The sequence below is a fragment of the Loxodonta africana genome, chromosome 8 (assembly GCF_030014295.1).
Source record: "Loxodonta africana isolate mLoxAfr1 chromosome 8, mLoxAfr1.hap2, whole genome shotgun sequence".
NCBI classification, from domain to species: Eukaryota; Metazoa; Chordata; class Mammalia; order Proboscidea; family Elephantidae; genus Loxodonta; species Loxodonta africana.
The window spans coordinates 36,744,399-36,763,694 of NC_087349.1; the positions used below are offsets into that span (position 1 = coordinate 36,744,399).

General features: G+C 37.8%; 1 protein-coding gene across 4 annotated transcripts in view; it reads left to right on the forward strand.

Annotated features, from left to right (window-relative positions):
- The window catches only part of TMEM168 (transmembrane protein 168), a 47,287-nt gene continuing 27,991 nt past the window's right edge, over nucleotides 1–19,296 (forward strand). Inside the window, exons 1-2 of one of the 4 annotated variants that reach the window (XM_003407217.4) lie at nucleotides 1–444; nucleotides 5,619–6,873. In XM_003407217.4, the coding sequence (XP_003407265.1) occupies nucleotides 5,746–6,873 (1,128 nt within the window). In that variant the 5' untranslated portion in view covers nucleotides 1–444; nucleotides 5,619–5,745. The other 3 variants (XM_023544563.2, XM_064289795.1, XM_064289796.1) reach the window with 3 other exon arrangements.

The following is a 19,296-nucleotide window of genomic DNA, read 5'->3' on the forward strand; positions in this document are numbered from 1 at the left end:
CCTGCTCCGGTTCTCCGCCCCTGATTCCAAGTCCCGGGAGCCGGCAGAGTCCTGGGCTCCCCCGGCGCCGGGGTGGAGCCCCTCGCGCCCAAGCACCGCCTGGCGCACCTGGGTTTACCTCCCCGCGGCGGGTTTGGGCGGGGAGGAGGGCCGTGTTTAGGAGGGGCCTCAGCAAGGAAGCGCGCAACGCAGTTTGGCCCCGGCGGCGTTCCGTACCCCCGCGGATTCGGCGGCGGGAACATGGCGGCCGCGGCAGGGCCGGTAACGGAGAAAGTTTCCACCGAGACTGGCCTATGCTAGTGCCCGTGGCCTCGGGACACTGATCCCCCTGGCCTGCTGCCTCGCCTCCGAGCCGCAGGCTCAGTCCCAAGGGCCCCGTTTACTCAGTTGGCCCCGGAGTACACTCCGAGGGTTAGAAAGCGTTGGTGCCGGCGACTGAGTCAGGTAGGGGGGCCACGGGGTGAACGGCCGGGCAGCGAGAGCGGAGCACAGACACCGCCCAGGGCTCGGCGTGGTCTGGGTCCCAAGCTCCGCCCAGCCGGCCTCACGGGGCGGGGGTAGGGATACCAGTCCCAAGAGGAGTTGACAGTGGGGGTGGAGGATGTGGGGGCGCCTCTCTTATGCCCCGAGATTCCCCGTCTCAGCTTGGCGCCCCGTTGTGCTCGCTTCTCCCGTAGTACAGGGGTGACCGAGGACAACCAGGCTCTATTTCAGGCCTCCCCACATGTCTCTAGAAGGAGGCAAAATGGGAGAAAAATCGCTATTGCTGACCTATTGCTGATTTAGTATTCGAGGTGCCATTTTCGTAAAAGATGGTCCCAAAAGTTATTATCTTCAATTCGAATAGAACTGAAGCACTGTAATTCCCCAACCCTGGCTTCTCAGTATCTTTCAACTTTTGCCACTGTCCCTAGATGGGACAGTAGTTTCTTAGTCGAAAGATAATGCAAATGATACGGTGTGTCTTGAACGACTTAGTGAGCCATGCGCTGGAGGAAAGGCATGGAATGAGAACTTACTGGTTTGAAGGAATGTGGGTGAAGCTTTAACTATGAAGGCTGGAATAAGGCCATGGGAGAAACAGCAACCGATCAATTTCTGGAACCTCCCAAAGCTTTACGGCTTATTAGCTGTGGGATATTAGAGGAGTTACTTATTCTCACTGTGCATTAATAATTGTTTGATAACTGGAAACACTGTTATTAAATGTAGTTATTTCTGTATTAGTCTTTTATTTCTTCAAATATTTGTTGAATGCCTACTTCATACCAGACTTTTTACTAAAAAAAACTAGACACTAGAAATTCAGTGTTGAACACAGACCCTCAGAGACTTTGTGATCTAGTGGGGGACTGCAGGCATTGAACAAGTGATGATGAATAGTTTGCTCTTACAAAGGAAGTATAAACCACCCTGCTCTTGTGGAGTCGATTCTGACTCATAGCGACCCTATAGGGCAGAGTAGAGCTGCCCCATAGAGTTTCCAAGGAGCGTCTGGCAGATTCAAACTGCAGACCTTTTGGGTAGCAGCCATAGCACTTAACCACTACATCACCAGGGTTTCCCAAAGGAAGTATAAATAAATAAATAAATAAATAAATAAACGGGTCATATAATGGGTCAGGGGAGACCTCCCTAAGAAAAAAATTTCTGCTGAGACCTGAAGATTAGGAGTAAGCCTGGTGTGAGGACTTGGGTGAGGCCAGGTGAAGGGAAAGGAGTGTAACTAGAGAGGGGATAGCATTTTTGTAGTTTCGCATTGCAAGTTAGTATGGCTGGAATACAAAGTGTGGGAGGAAGAATGGTAAGAGATAAGGCAGGAGAGTTAGTGAGGTCCAAAGTGGAAGGCCTTTAAAAAGACTTTATCACTGAGGGTGATGGGACACCATTTGAGGGCTTTATGTAGCAGTGATGTGACAAATTTGGGTTTTAAACAGAGCACTTCTTGGCAGGGGACAAGAGTGGATGCAGGGAGATGTTCAAGCTGGAGATGCTGGCCAACACTAGGATGATGACCTTGGTAATGAGAAGTAAAAACATTTAAGAGGTATTTGGGTTAGGAAGTAGAATGAACAGGACTTGAGGATTAAATGCAGGAAGTGACAGAAGGGTTAGAGTAGTATATGAAGTTTCATGGCAGTTATTAGTTAACATTCCCTGTATGTAGATTGACTCTTCTATTCTCTATATAGACACATTTCTATCTGCCTTTTGAGTAATTTCCCATGGAAGAATCATAAATGATGGCAGACCAACTGAAAATCATTGCAGTACTTACCTCAGTCTCTGTTCAGGCTATTTGTGTTTTAAACAGTTCAGAGTGGGGAAAGACTTCTGTAAATTATCCATTAAAAGCAATTATTTTCCAAATTGTTTTTTGCACATTGGAGAGTGGCTTCATATATTCCATGATGCAGATGTACTGTACTTTATTAAATTATTTACACGGGTACATTTGCTTTGTTTCCAGGTTTTTGCCTATACAAAGAGTGCAGAACAGAGCTGTTGCCTTTGTTGCTATTAGGTAGATTAATGTATATGTGTAAATCGATAGTAATTGAAGACATGGAAATAGATGAGATTGCTCAGGGAAAGTGTGTAGCAAAAGAAGAGCTTAGGCTTAAGAGCAAACATCCAAAGATAAGTTCAGAACTGAGAACCTGCAAGGAGACTGAGAAGGAGAGACTAATGAGTTAGAAAGAAAATCTCAATACTGGTCCTTGGAAGCAAAGGGAAGGTTTTAGAAGGTAGGAGGAATCATTCTTTAAACAACAGTGTCAACAGTTGTTTAAAGAATGAGCAGAAAATGGAGTAAAAGATGCCCATTGGATTTAGGAATGTACAGGTCATTTCAGACCTCGGCAAAGCAGTTTACCACTTTGTGATAGGAACCGCTGTTTAGTGGTTTAAAAAGTGAGTGGGTGAGAAGTGAAGCAGCCAGATATTCTCTGTCAAGAGGAGGATAGAAGATTGAACCTGGAAGAAGAGATGAGGATGAGGAAGTTTTGTGTTGTTTCTGGGTTTTGCTTTTTTTCTTCTTTGGATCATTAAAAAAAAAAAGATTTACAAATGTTTAAGTGCTAATGGATAAGAACTAGGGAAGAGGGAGAGTTTGAAGAGAAAAGAGAGCGTGAGATCCTGGAGAAGGCAGAAGGGAAGGAGATATATAGTATGGCCAAAAGATTTTCTCTTAGATAGGGAAGGGACATCCTTCATTCCTTGTTTATATCAGGAGATGTTGGTAGAGGTGGGTTTGTAGTGTTGGAAACTCAAGTGAACTCCCTTGTGATGACTCTGTAGGAGGCAAAGTCATTTGGTGAGAATGCAGTGGGAAGTTGGGTCGGGTTTGAGGAGAGGGAAGAGAGGTTTGAATAGCACAGAGAATGGTAGAGTGTTGACCAGGGAAACAGAAGGATGCCTAATGAATTTAAAGTGTTCAGTAGCCTGAATTCAGATTGTACCATCAGCCCTTTGAGGATATGTATTCCAACATATTTGTTGAATGATCGAATAACATATAGGAGTGATATTTAAAAAAGAAAAAATTCAGTGCACTCCAGATTATCAGTTTCTCACTCTTAAGTAAAAGATAAACCAAAGTATACCAAAGGAAAACACTTTTTTATAGTGTGTGGTATCTGGTGGCACAATGGTTAAGAGCTTGGCTACTAACCAAAAGGTTGGCAGTTTGAATCCACCAGCCACTCCTTGGAAAACCTACAGGGCAGTTCAGCTCTGTCCTAGAGGGTCATTATGAGTCAGAATCGACTTGACAGCGGTGGATTTGGTTTTGAGTTTTTTGGCGTGGAATCTTGAGTAAGAAAATAAAAATGAGTCAGAATCGACTTGACAGCAGTGGGTTTGGTTTTGAGTTTTTTGGTGTGGTATCTTGAGTAAGAAAATACTGAATGAAAATGCAATTGAGGGAAATCAATTAGAATGCTTAGCTAATCTGATTTAGCTTTAAAAATATGCTTGTTGATAATATAGAAGTAGAATTAGTAACGATTCTTAGAGCCTACCAGAGACCCTAAAGTTGATTCAGTGACATTCTTCTTCAGCCTAATGGGTAATTTATGGTTAATTCCAAGGTTGTATGGTGTTTCTGTTGGGTCTTCCTTTTAGTGGCCTGTTTTTAAGAAAGTGTACATAAACTGATCACAAACTAGTTCTTTTTGAATTTTTATCTGGTCGAGTTCTCCTGGGATATTCAGCGTGACCATAGCCATCATAATAGACCAGTTCTTGTGAAACAGTATACTAGAAAATTTTGAAGAATTATCTCAATAAAAAATCCAAACCGTTGCCATTGAGTCGATTCTGACTCATAGTGACCTTATAGGACAGAGTAGAACTGCCCCGTAGAGTTTCCAAGGAGCGCCTGGTGGATTTGAACTATCAACCTTTTGGTTAGCAGCTGTAGCTCTTAACCGCTATGCCACCAGGGATTCTGGGGAATTATTTCATAGATAGCTAAATAATTTTTGAATAGTAATATTTTTAAAATAATATTTTGATTTTTCTTTCACTTAAGTGTGAGAAACTGATGATTGGAGTGTACTGAATTTTTTTTAACATCACCCTGTCGTGTTTTAAGTGTAACTCATAGAAATGCTTATCAGTATCAGTGTGCACTTAAGGTTGTAATAATTATCTGGGTGCTCGAACAAATAATCAGTGTGGTATGGTTTTTTTTTAAGTAGAATTCTTAAGGGCTTAGTTTACTTTATATTAACTGTTGGTCAGCATTCCTGTGTTTGAATTTGACTGGCAGTAATTGGTTTGCCACAGAGAGATTAGATTTGGAAAGAAGGTTTGGTAAAGAAACATTGTCCTAGAGGTAAAGGTACAGGGAGAATTATGGTCAACATTAGAGACTGAGTAACTTTAATGCAGTTGAGCTTTACTATTAGGGAGTTTATTAAATATTATAAAAACTAAGAATTTATAGCATTTTAGAGCTACCTTGAAAAAAAGGAGCCCTGGTGGCACAGTGGTTAAGAGCTCAGCTGCTAATCAAAAGGTCAGCAGTTCAAATCTACCAGCCACCCCTTGGGAACCCTATGGGGTAGTTCTACTCTGTCCTGTAATGTCTCTATGAGATGGCAACGAGTTTGTTTTTTTTTCTTTTTTTGTAAAAAAGGATTTTAGGCAGGTAATAATGGTCACTATTACTGTAAAATGGTGCTTTTCAAATTAGAAGTAATGAAGTTACTCATTCCATGTAAGAGCTGAGTAGATTTCCATCATGACAAAGCCATCTGCTACAATCTAAGCTAAGTGTAACATCTCTTATCTGCATGATGGTGGAAAACCAGATACTAGCTAGTGTAAGAATGGAGTAGATGAATTCCTTATCATGTCTAGAAGAACAGTCCCGTTGATGGTTTCATCTTGAAGTCTTAGTATATGATGAGTAGAAAGCACATTTTCGTTTGGGTAAACTGCCAAGTTTTTAAGCCAGAGACAATTACCCATTAAGATATATGCAAATGCAGATTTTAAATTGGGTTTCTGAAGAAACTATATTTGTTACTTATTTTGTACAAGGAAGATGCATATGCGAGGTAAATTATATAAAATTCATGCTGAAATATCATTTCTTTTTTTTTTTTTAGATCATTATAAACAAAAATTCCACCTGAGAAAATGTTGAACAGAAGTTACGCATACATTGGATTGGCTGGATGAAATACAAGCAGTTAATTTTTACAACGTGGGAAGAAAGTCCAATTGCCAGATTTCATGTGTAAATCACTGCGTTATTGCTTTAGTCATTGTCTCTACTTAGCAATGACAAGACTGGAAGAAGTAAATAGGGAAGTGAACATGCATTCTTCAGTGCGGTACCTTGGCTATTTAGCCAGAATCAATTTATTGGTTGCTATATGCTTAGGTCTTTATGTAAGATGGGAAAAAACAGCAAATTCTTTAATTCTGGTTATTTTTATCCTTGGTCTCTTTGTTCTTGGAATTGCCAGCATACTTTATTATTATTTTTCAATGGAAGCAGCAAGTTTAAGTCTCTCCAATCTTTGGTTTGGATTCTTGCTTGGTCTCTTATGTTTTCTTGATAATGCATCCTTTAAAAACGATGTGAAAGAAGAATCAACCAAATATTTGCTTCTAACTTCCATAGTATTGAGGATATTATGTGCTTTGGTGGAGAGAATTTCTGGTTATGTCCGTCATCGGCCGACTTTACTTACCACAGTTGAATTTCTGGAGCTTGTTGGATTTGCCATTGCCAGTACAACTATGTTGGTGGAGAAGTCTCTGAGTATCATTTTACTTGTTGTAGCTTTGGCGATGCTGATTATTGACCTGAGAATGAAGTCTTTCCTAGCTATTCCAAACTTAGTTATTTTTGGGGTCTTGTTGTTTTTCTCCTCATTGGAAATTCCCAAAAATCCAGTTGCTTTTGCATGTTTTTTTATTTGCCTGATAACGGATCCTTTCCTTGACATCTATTTTAGTGGACTTTCAGTGACTGAAAGGTGGAAACCCTTTCTGTACCGTGGAAGAATTTGCAGAAGACTTTCTGTTGTTTTCACTGGAATGATTGAGCTTACATTTTTTATTCTTTCAGCATTTAAACTTAGAGACACTCATCTCTGGTATTTTGTAATACCAGGTTTTTCCATTTTTGGAATTTTCTGGATGATTTGCCATATTATTTTTCTTTTAACTCTTTGGGGATTCCATACCAAATTGAATGACTGCCATAAAGTATATTTTACCCACAGAGCAGACAACAATAGCCTTGATAGAATCATGGCATCCAAAGGGATGCGTCATTTTTGCTTAATTTCTGAGCAGTTAGTTTTCTTTAGTCTTCTTGCAACAGCAATTTTGGGAGCAGTTTCCTGGCAGGTAAGCTAATGGTTTTTTTTATTGCGTTGATGCCTATGTTGTGTGATAAAGTACTAGTGTCAAAAGTTGAACTATTAGAATTGTAAGGTCAAGTTTCTGATTTCTAGAGGAGATTCTTTTTTGGTGCCTATTTAATTTTGACCATAGAATCGAAGCACTGAATAAATGTTGACACAATAATTTAGTTTTATCTCTGACAAAGTGGTACCAAAATGATAGAAATACTCAGCATGTGACGTGTCCCCCATCTCCTAGTTTTTCATTAGGGAAATACTCATATATCAAACATACTTAGAACATTAGCATTTGAAGGATACTTACAGGTTTTACTCTAAACCTTTCATTTTACAGACACGAAACTGAAAGCCAAACAAGACATATCTTGTTTGGCTAGTACTAACCAGAACCAGGTTGTCTAGCTTCTGTCTAGTCCACTGGTTTCCCCACTGTTGTTCAAATGCAAGTTCAAGTTGAAGCTGAAGAAAATTAAATCAAGTCCATGAGAGCCAAAGTATGACCTGCAGTATATCCTACCTGAATTTAGAGACCATCTCAAGAGTAGATTTGATGTATCAAACACTAATGACTGAACAACAGACCAGTTGGTTGTGAGATGACATCAAGGACTTCATACCTGAAGAAAGCAGAATGTCATTAAAAAGACAGAAAAGAAAGAAGAGACCAAAATGGATATCAGAAAAGACTGAAACTTGCTCTTGAATGTAGTGTAGTAAAGCAAATGGAAGAAATGATGAAGTAAAAATGCTGAACAGAAGATTTCAAAGGGAGGCTCAAGAAGACAAAGTAAAGTGTTATAATGACATGCAAATACCTAGCGTTAGAAAACCAGAAGAGAAGAACGTGCTTGGGACTTTACAAGCCGAAAGAACTGGAGAAAAAATTCAAACCTCAACTAGCAATATTAAAGGATTCTGTGGGCAAAACATTGAATGACACAGGAAGCATCAAAAGAACATGGAAGGAATACACTGTACCAAAAAAGAATTGGTTAACATTCAACAATTTCAGGAGGTAGTATGTGATCAAGAACCGATGGTAATGAAGGAAGAGGTCCAAGCTGCACTAAAGGCATTGGTGAAAACAAGGCTTCAGGAATTGACAGAATACCAGTTGAGATGTTTCAACATATGAGATGCAGTACTGAAGGTGCTTACTTGTCTATGCCAAGAAATTTGGAAGACAGCTACCTGGCCAACCAACTGGAAGAGATCCATATTTATGCCTATTCCAAAGAAAGGTGATCCAGCAGAATGCGGAAGTTATCAAACAGTATCATTAATATCAGACACAAGTAAAATTTTGTTGAAGATCATTCAAAAATGGTTGCAACGGTATATCCACACAGAACTGCCAGAAATTCAAGCCTAATTCAGAAGAGGATGTGGAATGTCCTCTGATGTCAGATGGATCCTGGCTGAAAGCAGACAATACCAGAAGGGTGTTTACCTGTGTTTTATTGACTTTGCATAGGCATTGGACTGTGTGAATAATAATAATAATAATAATAATAATAATAATAATAATAATAATAATAATAATAATAATAATAATAATAATAATAACATTGCAAAGAGTGGAATTCCAGAACACTTAATTGCGCTCATGAGAAACCTGTACTTAGACCAAGAGGCAGTCATTCAAACAGAACAAGGGATACTTCGTAGTTTAAAGTCAGGAAAATTGTGCATCAGGGTTGTAGCCTTTCACCATACTTACTCAATCTGTGTGCTGAGCAGATAATCAGAGAAGCTGGATTACATGAAGAACAGGGCATCAGGATAGGAGGAAGACTTATTAACAACCTGTGATATGCACATGACACAACCTTGTTTGCTGAAAGTGAGGAGGACTTGAAGCACTTACTGATGAAGATTGTAGACTGCAGCCTTCAGTATGAATTATACCTCAACATAAAACAAAAATCTTCATAACTGTACCTACAAGCAACATAATGATAAATGGAGAAAATATTGAAGTTTTCAAGGATTTCATTTTATTTGGTTCCACGATCAACACCCATGGAAACAGCACGCAAGAAATCAAAGTACGTTTTGCATTGGGCATATCTGCTGCAAAAAACCTCTTCAGAGTGTTAAAAAGCAGAGATGTCACTTTGAGGACTAAGGTTTGCTTGACCCAAGCCATGGTTATCAATCACCTCATATACATGTGAAAGCTGGGCAATGAATAAGGAAGACCGAAGAAGAATTGATACATTTGAGTTATGATATTGGTGAAGAATATTGAGTATACCATGGACTGCCAGAGAATGAATAAATCTGTCTTAGAGGAAGTACAGCCAGAATGCTCCTTAGCAGCAAGGATGGTGAGACTTCATCTCACATACTTTGGACATGTTGTCAAGAGGGACCAATCCCTGGAGGAGGACATCATATTTGATAAAGTAGAGGGTCAGCAAAAAAATGGAAGACTCTCAATGAGATGAATTGACACACTGGCTACAACAATGGGCTCAAACATAGGAAGGATCATGAGGATTGCATAGGACTGGGCACTGTTTCGTTCTGTTGTACATAGGGTCACTGCGAGTTAGAACCAACTAGTGGCACCTAACAGCAATAACATATAGTTATTAGATGTATTAAAACAAAACAAAAACTTGCTGTTGAGTCGATTCAGACTCATGGAGACCCCATGTGTTGCATGTAAGGGCCTTGATTACAGATTAGACACTGTCCTAAGAAAAAACATTTTTTATAATAATTTGTATGTCACAATAGTCCTATTTAGATGAAGATGTACAAACTGCAGGGTTGTAGTTTGTATCTACCATGTTAACAAACCAAGACTTACATTTGAACATTTGTTGACCATGCACTATATTCCAGGCACTGTGTTGGGTACTGAGGATCTAAAGATGAATAACGAATTTAATGTCTCTGGCTTTAAAGAAGTCACAGTCTTTAGTTGGAGGGGGAAGAGGGCAGACATGGAAACAAACAATTGTGATTACAGTATAACCAGTGCTATCATTTGAGTATATCAGCGTGGGATGATCAAGTCTGCTTGTTGCAGTCTCTGCTTTGTGTGTTTGTTGCTGCAGATGATTTCTAGATGTGAACGTTTAAAGGGAGATGTGGGGGACTTTTCTGGCCATGGTGCTTTTTTAGTCATTTTGGGCTGGGATAGGGAACATATGTGGGAGTCAACCAAATGATGAAAACATCTTGGGTGTCGCCTGAGGATATCTTCCTTACTGTGTTCTTACCAGTGCTAGGGACTGTCAGAATTATGATTGATGATGATGATTTCAGAAACTATCAAGAGCTCTCCCTCCTCTCTTCTCATTCCTGTTAGCGCCTTTCCCAGCCCTAAGTACTTTTTCCTTTTCCATGTCACCTCATTCATGCTTGACTCCTTTCCAGGTCACCAAATCCTATTAACCAAATACTTTCTAAGTCACCAAACTCTTTCCCTTATGCCAGTGGCCTTCAAATAGGGTACATTTACCACTGGAGGTACACAAAAGCTTTCTATGTCTGTAAAGATAGTTTTAAGGGAATCAACTTCCAGATCCTCACCTTCAGTTCTACCCTTTCCTAAGATTGATCAGTTTGAGAAAGTCCATTAATCTAGGTGTGGAGTGTTACCATTGTTTTAATTTTCATGTGTCTAATTCCTAATGATGTCAAGAATCTTTTAATATGAGTTTTAGCCATTCACATATATTCATTGTTGAAGTATCTATTCAAATCTTTTGCCCATTCTAAAGTTGGGGTTATTTGTCTTATTATTGAGCTTTAAGTTTATGTAATATTCTAGATAAAATTTTTTATCGGATAGATGGTTTAGAAATGTTGTCTCCCAATCTGTAACTTATCTTTTTATTTTCTTAATGGTGCTTTTCAAAGAATAAAATTTTTTTAGTTTTATAAAGTCCAATTTATCAACTTTTTCTTTTATGGATTGTGCTTTAGTATCATATCTAAAATATCTTTGCTTAACCCTAAGTCTCAAAAACTTTTATCCTATGTTTTGTTCTAAAAGTTTATCACTTTTGTTCTTATACTTAGCTGTGTGATCCAGTTTGAATTGATTTCTGTGTATAGTATGAGGTAAGCATCTAAATTCATTTGTTTTGGGTGTTGTTTTACATATGGATGTATGATTATTCTAGCACCATTTATTGAAAAGACTGTCTTTTCCTCCAAAGAATTGTGTTGGCATCTTTGTCCACAATGAATTAAATATAAATGTAAGGTTTTATTTCCGAGTTCTCTATTCTGTTCCATTCATCTTTATGTCTGTCTTTATGCGAATACCACACTGTCCTGATTTCTTTGTAGCTCTATAGTGAGTTTTGAAATCAAGACGTCTGTTAAGACCGCCAACTCTGTTCTTTCTCCAAGTTGTTTTGGCTATTCTGGGTCTTCGGATTTTCACATACATTTTAGGTTCAGTTTGTCACTTTCACAATGCTGCTGTTTTGATAGGGATTGTGTTATATCTATAGATTAATTTGGAAGCAATTCCCATCTCCACTTATTTAAATCTTTAATTTTTTCTCAACAATGGTTTGTCATTTCAGTGTACAGGTCTTTTTTTAAATTTATTCTTGAGAAATCAACTCAGTGGCAGTGGGTTTTGGTTTATTCCTTTTTAAAAAATATTGTGGATGCATATGTTCTCTCAATTTTGCTTTCAGATTTTTGGTTGCTGATATATAGAAATACACTTGACTTTATTAATCTGGTATTCTCCAAGCTTGCTAAACCTGCTTATTAGTTCTAGTAGTTTTTTGAGCAATTTCTTAGGATTCCTGACATTGTGTGTGTGTGTGTGTGTGTGCGTATATATGTCATCTGCAAATTAAGGCATTTTATGATGATGATTGTTATGGATTGAATCCTGTCCCCTAAAATTTTGTGTTGTAAATCCTAGCCTCTATGTTTTTTTTTGTAGTTATAATCCCATTTGGGAATGGGTGGTCTTTGTTATGTTAATTAGGCAGGGTTACTGTAGGTTTGTCTTGAGTCATTGTCTTTTGAGATGTAAAAGAGTTTAAACGAGCAAAACCTTCAGGCTGAGATGGGGAAAGATAGATGTCAAGCCACATGGAGATCTCCAAGGAGCCAGGAAGCTAGCTGAAGAGACAAGGATCTTTTCCTGGAGCTAACAGAGATAAAAAAAAAAAAAAAAAAAAAACAGAGATAAAGCCTTCCCCTAGAGCTGCGCCCTGAATTTGGACTTCGCACCTCCTAAACTGTGAGAAAATGAATTTCTGTCTGTTAAAGCCATCCACTTGTGGCATTTCCTTTATAAAAAAATTATAGCTGCATTAAACTAAGACGACGATAATGTCGGAAACTCTAGCAAGAGCTGTTCTTCTCCTCTCTTCTCCCTTTTTTTTTTTTTAAAATCTGTATGCTATTAAGTTCTTGTTCTTGCCTTATTCAGGACAATGCTTTGTTATCCATCTTACTGAGAAAGTATTCAGTTTCTTACTGTTAGGTGTGATGCTGGCTGCAGGTGCTTTGTACATACTCTTTATCAGGTGGAGGGAATTTCCCTTATTTTCCTAGTTTTTAGAGAATTTCTTGAGTGTTCGATTTTGTCAAATGCTTTTTCTGTATCTGTTAACATGATCATGTGTTTTTTTTTTTCCCTTTATTAATATGGTATATTACATTAATAGATTTTTTTTTTGGATGCTAAACCGACTGTGCATTCCTGGGATAAATCCCACGTGGTCATGGTGTATAATTATTTTTACATGTTGCTAGATTCAGTTTCTTAATATTTTATTAAAGATTTTTGCATCTGTGTTCATGACATTTTCTTGTCTCGTTATGTCTTATTTGTAGCTTTGATGTCAGGGTGATAGTAGCCTCATAGAGTGAGTTTAGGAAGTTTTCGGTCTTATATTTTTGGGAACAGATTGTGTAGGATTGGTATTGTCTTCCTTAAATTATTGTTAGAATTCATAAGTGAAGCCATTTGGATATGATCTTCTATTTGTGGCAAGATTTTCAATTATTCAGTTTTTTTTTTGTTTTTTTTTTACTTGTTATAAATCTATTTAGGTTTTCTATTTATTTTTTAGTCAATTTTGGTAATTTGTGTCTTCCTGGAAATTATCCATCTCATTTTAGTTGACTCATCTGTTGGCATAAAGTTGTTCTTGACATTCTCTCATAATTTCTCATTTATGTAGGTTCTGTTTCATTTCTGACTTCATTTTGTATCTTCTGTTTTCCTGGTCTGTCTAGGTAAAGGTTTTTCAATTCCGTTGATCTTTTTTAAGAACCGATTTGTATTAATTGATTTTTCTCTCTCTTCCCCCCCCCCTTCTTTTTCATTGATTTCTGTTGTTGTTAGGTGCCATCGAGTTGATTTTGACTCATAGTGACCCCATGTGACAGAGTAGAACTGTCGCACAGGGTTTTCCAGGCTGTAATCTTTATGGAAGCAGATTGCCAGGTCTTTCTCCTACAGAGCTGTTGGGTGGGTTCAAACTGCCAACCTTTTGGTTATCAGCCTAGTACTTAACTTTTGCACCACCAGGACTTCATTGATCTCTACTGTGATGTTTGATTTGATTCGGCTGCTAACCAAAAGGTCAGCAGTTCGAATCCACCAGCTGCTCCTTGGAAACTCTGCAGGGCAATTCTACTCTCTCCTATAGGGTACATATGAGTCAGGATCAATTCGAAGGCAACAGGTTTGGTTATGGCTAATGGGTAATGGCTAATGATGTTGAGCATCTTTTCATGTATTTACTTGTTGGCCATTTGAATATCCTCTTTGGTGAAAATGTCTGTTCAAGTCTTTTTCCTATTTTTTGATTGGGTGGTTTTTCTTTTTGCTGTTAAGTTGAGGAAGTTTTTAAGAAATTTCTGGATAGATCCTATCAGTATATGGTTTGCAAACATTTTCTCGCAGTTTGTCAGTTGTCTTTTCACTTTTTTGATAAAGTCCTTTGGTGAAGAAAAATATTTTTTATAAGGTCCCATTTACCTGTTTTGCCTTTTGTCGCTTGGGTGTTTTTGTTGGCATACACTGTAACCATTTTTAAGTGTACATTTCAGTGGTGTTAATTACATTCCCAATGTTGCACAACCATCACCAAGGATGCCTCTAGTTTTATTTTTATGAGATTACTATTGAGGCTGAGTCTATTTAATATGTTTCTGGTTGTTGAGGTAGCTAGCCTCCAAGATGGACTTCAGTGATTCCCACCTCCTGGTATTTATACCCTTGTGTAGTCTCCTCCAACACTGTAATAGAGTTGGTCTGTGTGACCAGTAGCATATGACAGATGTGATGGCATGTCACTTCTGAGATTAGATTATTCAATTAGATTGTAAAAGATATGGGACACACTGTCTCAGGTTACTTTTTCTGGGGGAAGCCAGCTGCCATGTCATGAGGATACTCAGCCTATGGAGAAGTCAACATAGTGAAGAATGGAAACTTCCAGGTGATACCCAGTAAAGAACTGAGACTTAATAACAATTACATGTGAGTCAACTTGGAGGGGATTCTCCAGCCCCCGTCAAGCTATGAGAAGACTACAGTCCTGGCTGACAGCTTGACTGTAACCTCGTGAGAGACCCTTAGCTGAACCACTCAGCAAAGCCACTCCTGGATTCCTGACCTTCAGAAACTGTGTGAGATAATAAATATTTGTTATGTTAAGTATTTGTTTTAAGTATTTTTGGGGGCATCAGCTGTACTCTCATTTTGTTACCTGAGAAGTAAAACCAAACAAAAACGTGAGATTAAACTGCCTAGCCTTTGCTCAAAATGGGCTCAGCCGCTTATTTTAAACTTTTTTTGCATATGAATATTTTTTGTTAGTTTTACTTGGTTTAATAACAAAATTTTTTTTAACTTAGGTAAAATTTATGTACAGTAAAATTCACCCGCTTAGTGTGTAATTCTGTGGTTTTGACAGATACATTTAGTTGTATGGCCACCACTAACACAATTAAGATATAAAACAGTTCCATCACCCCCCAAAATTCCCTCCTGCCCCTTTGTAGCCAATCCCTTTCCCAACCCTCAGCATTTGGCAACCACTGATGTATTTTCTGACCCTAGAGATTTTCCTTTTCCAGGATGTGATATATGTAAAATCATATAATATGTAGCTGTTTGAGTCGGACTTCTTTCACTTAATATGATTCATTCAAGATTCATCTATGCTGTTGTGTATATGAGTAGTTATTCCTTTTTATTGCTAAGCAGTATTCTGTTTTATAGATGTACATCATTTTATCCGTTACTCATTTGAGGGGTATCGAGGTTGTTTACAGTTTTTGGTAGTTATGAATAAAGCTGCTGTAAACATTAGTAGATAGAGTTTTATGTGAGCCTAAGTTTTTATTCGTGTGGAATTGCTGGATGGTATGGTAGCATATGTTTATAAGAAACTACCTAACTCTTTACTTTTTACCTGCAGTGAATTAGAGTTCCAGTTGCTCTACATACCCTTCAGGGCTTGGTATCATCTGTTTTTGTTTTTTAACCATTCTCGTGGTTTTATTTTGCATTTTCTTAATGACTAATGATGTTAAGCATCTTTTCATGTGCTTATTTGTCATTTTTATGTTCTTTAGTGAAGTACCTGTTCATATTGTTTGGGTATTTTTCTAATTGGGTTGTTTTCTTAATATTTAGTCCTGAGACTTCTTTATTCAAGATACAAATCCCTTTATCAGGCCTCAAAAAAAAAAAAAAAAAAAATCATTGCTGTTGAGTCAATTCCACTGCACAGCAGCCCTATAGACATAGTAGAACTGCCCCATAGGGTGTCCAGGAAGCGTCTGGTGTATTCAAACTGCCAACTTTTTGGTTAGCAGCTGAGCTCTTAACCACTGCACCACCAGGGCCCCTTATCAGGTATATTACTTGCAAATATTTTCTCCCATTGTATAGCTTATTTTTTCATTCTCTTATTGTGTTTTTTATTTTATTTTTATTGTGCTTTAAGAGAAAATTTACAAATCAAGTCAGTCTCTCGTTTAAAATTTATATACACCTTGCTATATACTCCTCGTTGCTCTTCCCCCTAATGAGACTACACACTCCTTCTCTCCACCCTGTATTCCCGTGTCCATTCAGCCAGCTTCTGTCTACCTCTACCTTCTCGACTCCCCTCCAGACAGGAGCTGCCCACATAGTCTCATGTGTCTACTTGATCCAAGAAGCTCAGCCCTCACCAGTATCATTTTCTATCTTATAGTTCAGTCCAATCCTTGTCTGAAGAGTTGGCTTTGAGTCTCATGTTGTGTTTTTGAAGAGCAGAAGTTCTTAATTTTGATATAGTATACTTTATCTGTTTTTAAATCAATCATCTTTTGATGTCATATCTAAGAAATTTTTGCCTGACTTCTTTTGAGTAGGATCTTTGCCAAAGACCATATGAATAGCTTTTTTTGTTGTTGCCGTTTGTTAGTTTTGCTGAGTTTAATAACATCTTCACAATGAGTCAGTAGTATTCATTCCAAGTCATTTACATGTAAAAAACTGGAAGTTTAGCCTTAACTTCTGTTGTGTTTTGTTCATAATCTCATTCCAACTTTAGACTGCGCAATTACATCTGTTGTTTGCTGCAATTTGTATTATGTTCATTGAATGTGCTATTTGCTTTCCTTGTTTATACTTTTTCCTTAAATCAGGCACTAAGAAAGAATTATACAGTACCATAGCGTTTGGTGTGTCTTATTGCTCAGCTATAGACTTTTCTGGAATTGTGATATTTGATAATTCACAGAAGAATAAGAGGGGAGAAATTGGCCGGATGCCCAAGGAAACATACCCCACGGCTATTATGTTTAGAGAGTCTCTCTAAAGTCTTTCATATGAAATTTTATATGCCTTTCATTGCCAGCCATTGTCATTTGCAGATTCCATGAGGTTTGATGCAGCTTTTTATAGAAACCCTTTTGACCCAAACCAGAAAAACCATAAACACAGTTGATTCCTTTATATGGGGAGCAATGACAGTCACCTGATGTGACAGATATATATAACAAGATTGACCTCACATCCAAAAAAGGGGTGGCATCTACAGATGCATCATAATTTCATTTCTAGCATAACAGCGGGATCAGACATATTACTCCGCTACTTCACTTGGCACAGGGAACAGGGAGTTTTCAAACCTCATGCCCAAACTGCAAGTGTACATTTTTTATAACTTTTTGTTTTGTTTCTCTTTCTAAAGTTTTGAGCTGTTTTAGTCCATATGAGAAGGACAACACTAACTCTGTCAACTTTAATGTATAAGAAAGCATCTTTTAATTTGCTACTCACCACTTCTGCCACAACACTGTGAAAACAAGAGTATAATGCTTTTCTCCGCTCAACACCAGCAACCATAGTCTCAGTGTTGCTTTCTTCATGAAGTAAGAACGTGGTATTTCCTCTTCCCCCAACTGGTTTTCCAGCATTTAAAAACTTAAAAAAAAATGAATGACTGTAGATGTCAGTTTTTCCTATTTTAATAATAATACCATTTATTAGCTGTTTTCTCTGTGTTAGCCACCGTTCTATGCACCATTTATGTACTAATTTATTTAATCTTCATGACATTCATAGATAGATACTATTATTGCTTCCATTTTATAGATAAAAAACATGCTTGAGAGGTTAGAAAACTTGCTTAAAGCTGGTGAATATGAATCCAGGCAATCTGCCTTCACAAGCTTCACTCTTAATCACCTTACTTTGTTCCATGTAATTTTAGAGTCGGAAATTGACAATATAGTTATTTAATCTAACCTCTTTATTTTGTCTGTGGTGAAAGTAAGAGTAGAATTTCATTCCTGTACCAATGTTGTTTCACCTTTGTCAAGATAGTGGTCTAAGAATATTTTTCTGTTTGTTATCTCTTTTTGAGGCTGCTTAGCCAGAGAATAGATTTCTAATGCATCTGCTAGGGTATTAACAGCTCTACACTAAGATCTCCTATATAGTAAAAGTCATTTAGATTAAAAAGTAGTACCCATTTAGATTTCTTTTGCTTTGCTCATAATGGCTGTATTTCAATTTTAAAATGCGTCATTGCAAATTACAGTGGCCATCTATTGTGCGGGGTATATTGTACATATTTCCAACCCACATAATGAGCTCATAAAATAGATGTTTTCCCCCTTTTATAGATTCAAGAAATTAAGCCTCAGAAAGGTTGCTTATGTACACACAGGTGGTAAGTGGCTAAGCTGTAATTGTACCAGTCTACCCTGCCTCTACATGAAGAAGTCATTTGACCTGAAAAGTATAAAATGGCTTTCTTAGTGTTCTTAAATATCCTGAATTAAGCAAAGTTTGAAAGTTATCTCTTGTTTCTTAAATCTGGGTTACTCATATTAAAGACCAAAATATCTTCATTTATGTATTACTTTGTTACATGCATTTGTTATGTTTTATTTCTTAGTTGGGCTTCACTTTCTTTAGACTTCTGTGTATAATATTTCCCAAATCTGGCTAACTTAAGGTGACTCAGAAAAAAATACTCCTAAACAAACAAACGAACAAGAATTATATGTCTTCCCTGAAAATGCCAGATTTTTTTGTGAGATTTCAACATCAGTATCTATGCGTTACGTAGAGATTTAATCCTATTACCTGAAAAACTTTAGGAATTCAAAGTGTTGAATATTTTGACCATGACTTGAAAACCCAACTTAATAGAGTATTAATAGCTAGTAACTACTTTTTTCCCCTAAATTTTATTTATTTTGTTGTTGTTGTTGAGAACAGACACAGCTAAACATACACCAGTTCAACAGTTTCTACAAGTACGATTTAGTGACATTGATTACGTTCAAGTCGCGCAGCCATTCTCACCCTCTGTTTCGGTGAACATAAACTCACTGGCCCCTAAGCTTCCTATCTAATCTTTTGAGTTGCTGTTGTCAATTTGATCCCAAATAGATAATTCTTAAAAGAGCATAATGCTCAAGGCAGACTGTTTTTACTAGTAAGCTAAGCTATTGTTTAATTTTAAGAAGACTTCAAGGGACATTTTTGGTTTAAGGTTTAAAGATTATTTCAGGGCAATAGTTTTAGGGGTTCATCCAGCCTCCATGGCTCCAGAAGTCTGGAGTCCATGAGAATTTGAAATTCTGTTTTGTATTTTTCCCCTTTTGATCAGGATTCTTCTGTGAAATCCTTGATCAAAATGCTTAGTAATGGTAGCCAGATACCATCTAGTTCTTCTGGTCTTATGTTCATGGAGGCAATTAGCCAGATACCATCTAGTTCTTCTGGTCTTATGTTCATGGAGGCAATTAGCCAGATACCATCTAGTTCTTCTGGTCTTACGTTCATGGAGGCAATTAGCCAGATACCATCTAGTTCTTCTGGTCTTAGGTTCATGGAGGCAACTAGCGACACATTCCATACCCTCCTTCTGTTCCTGATGCTTCTTCC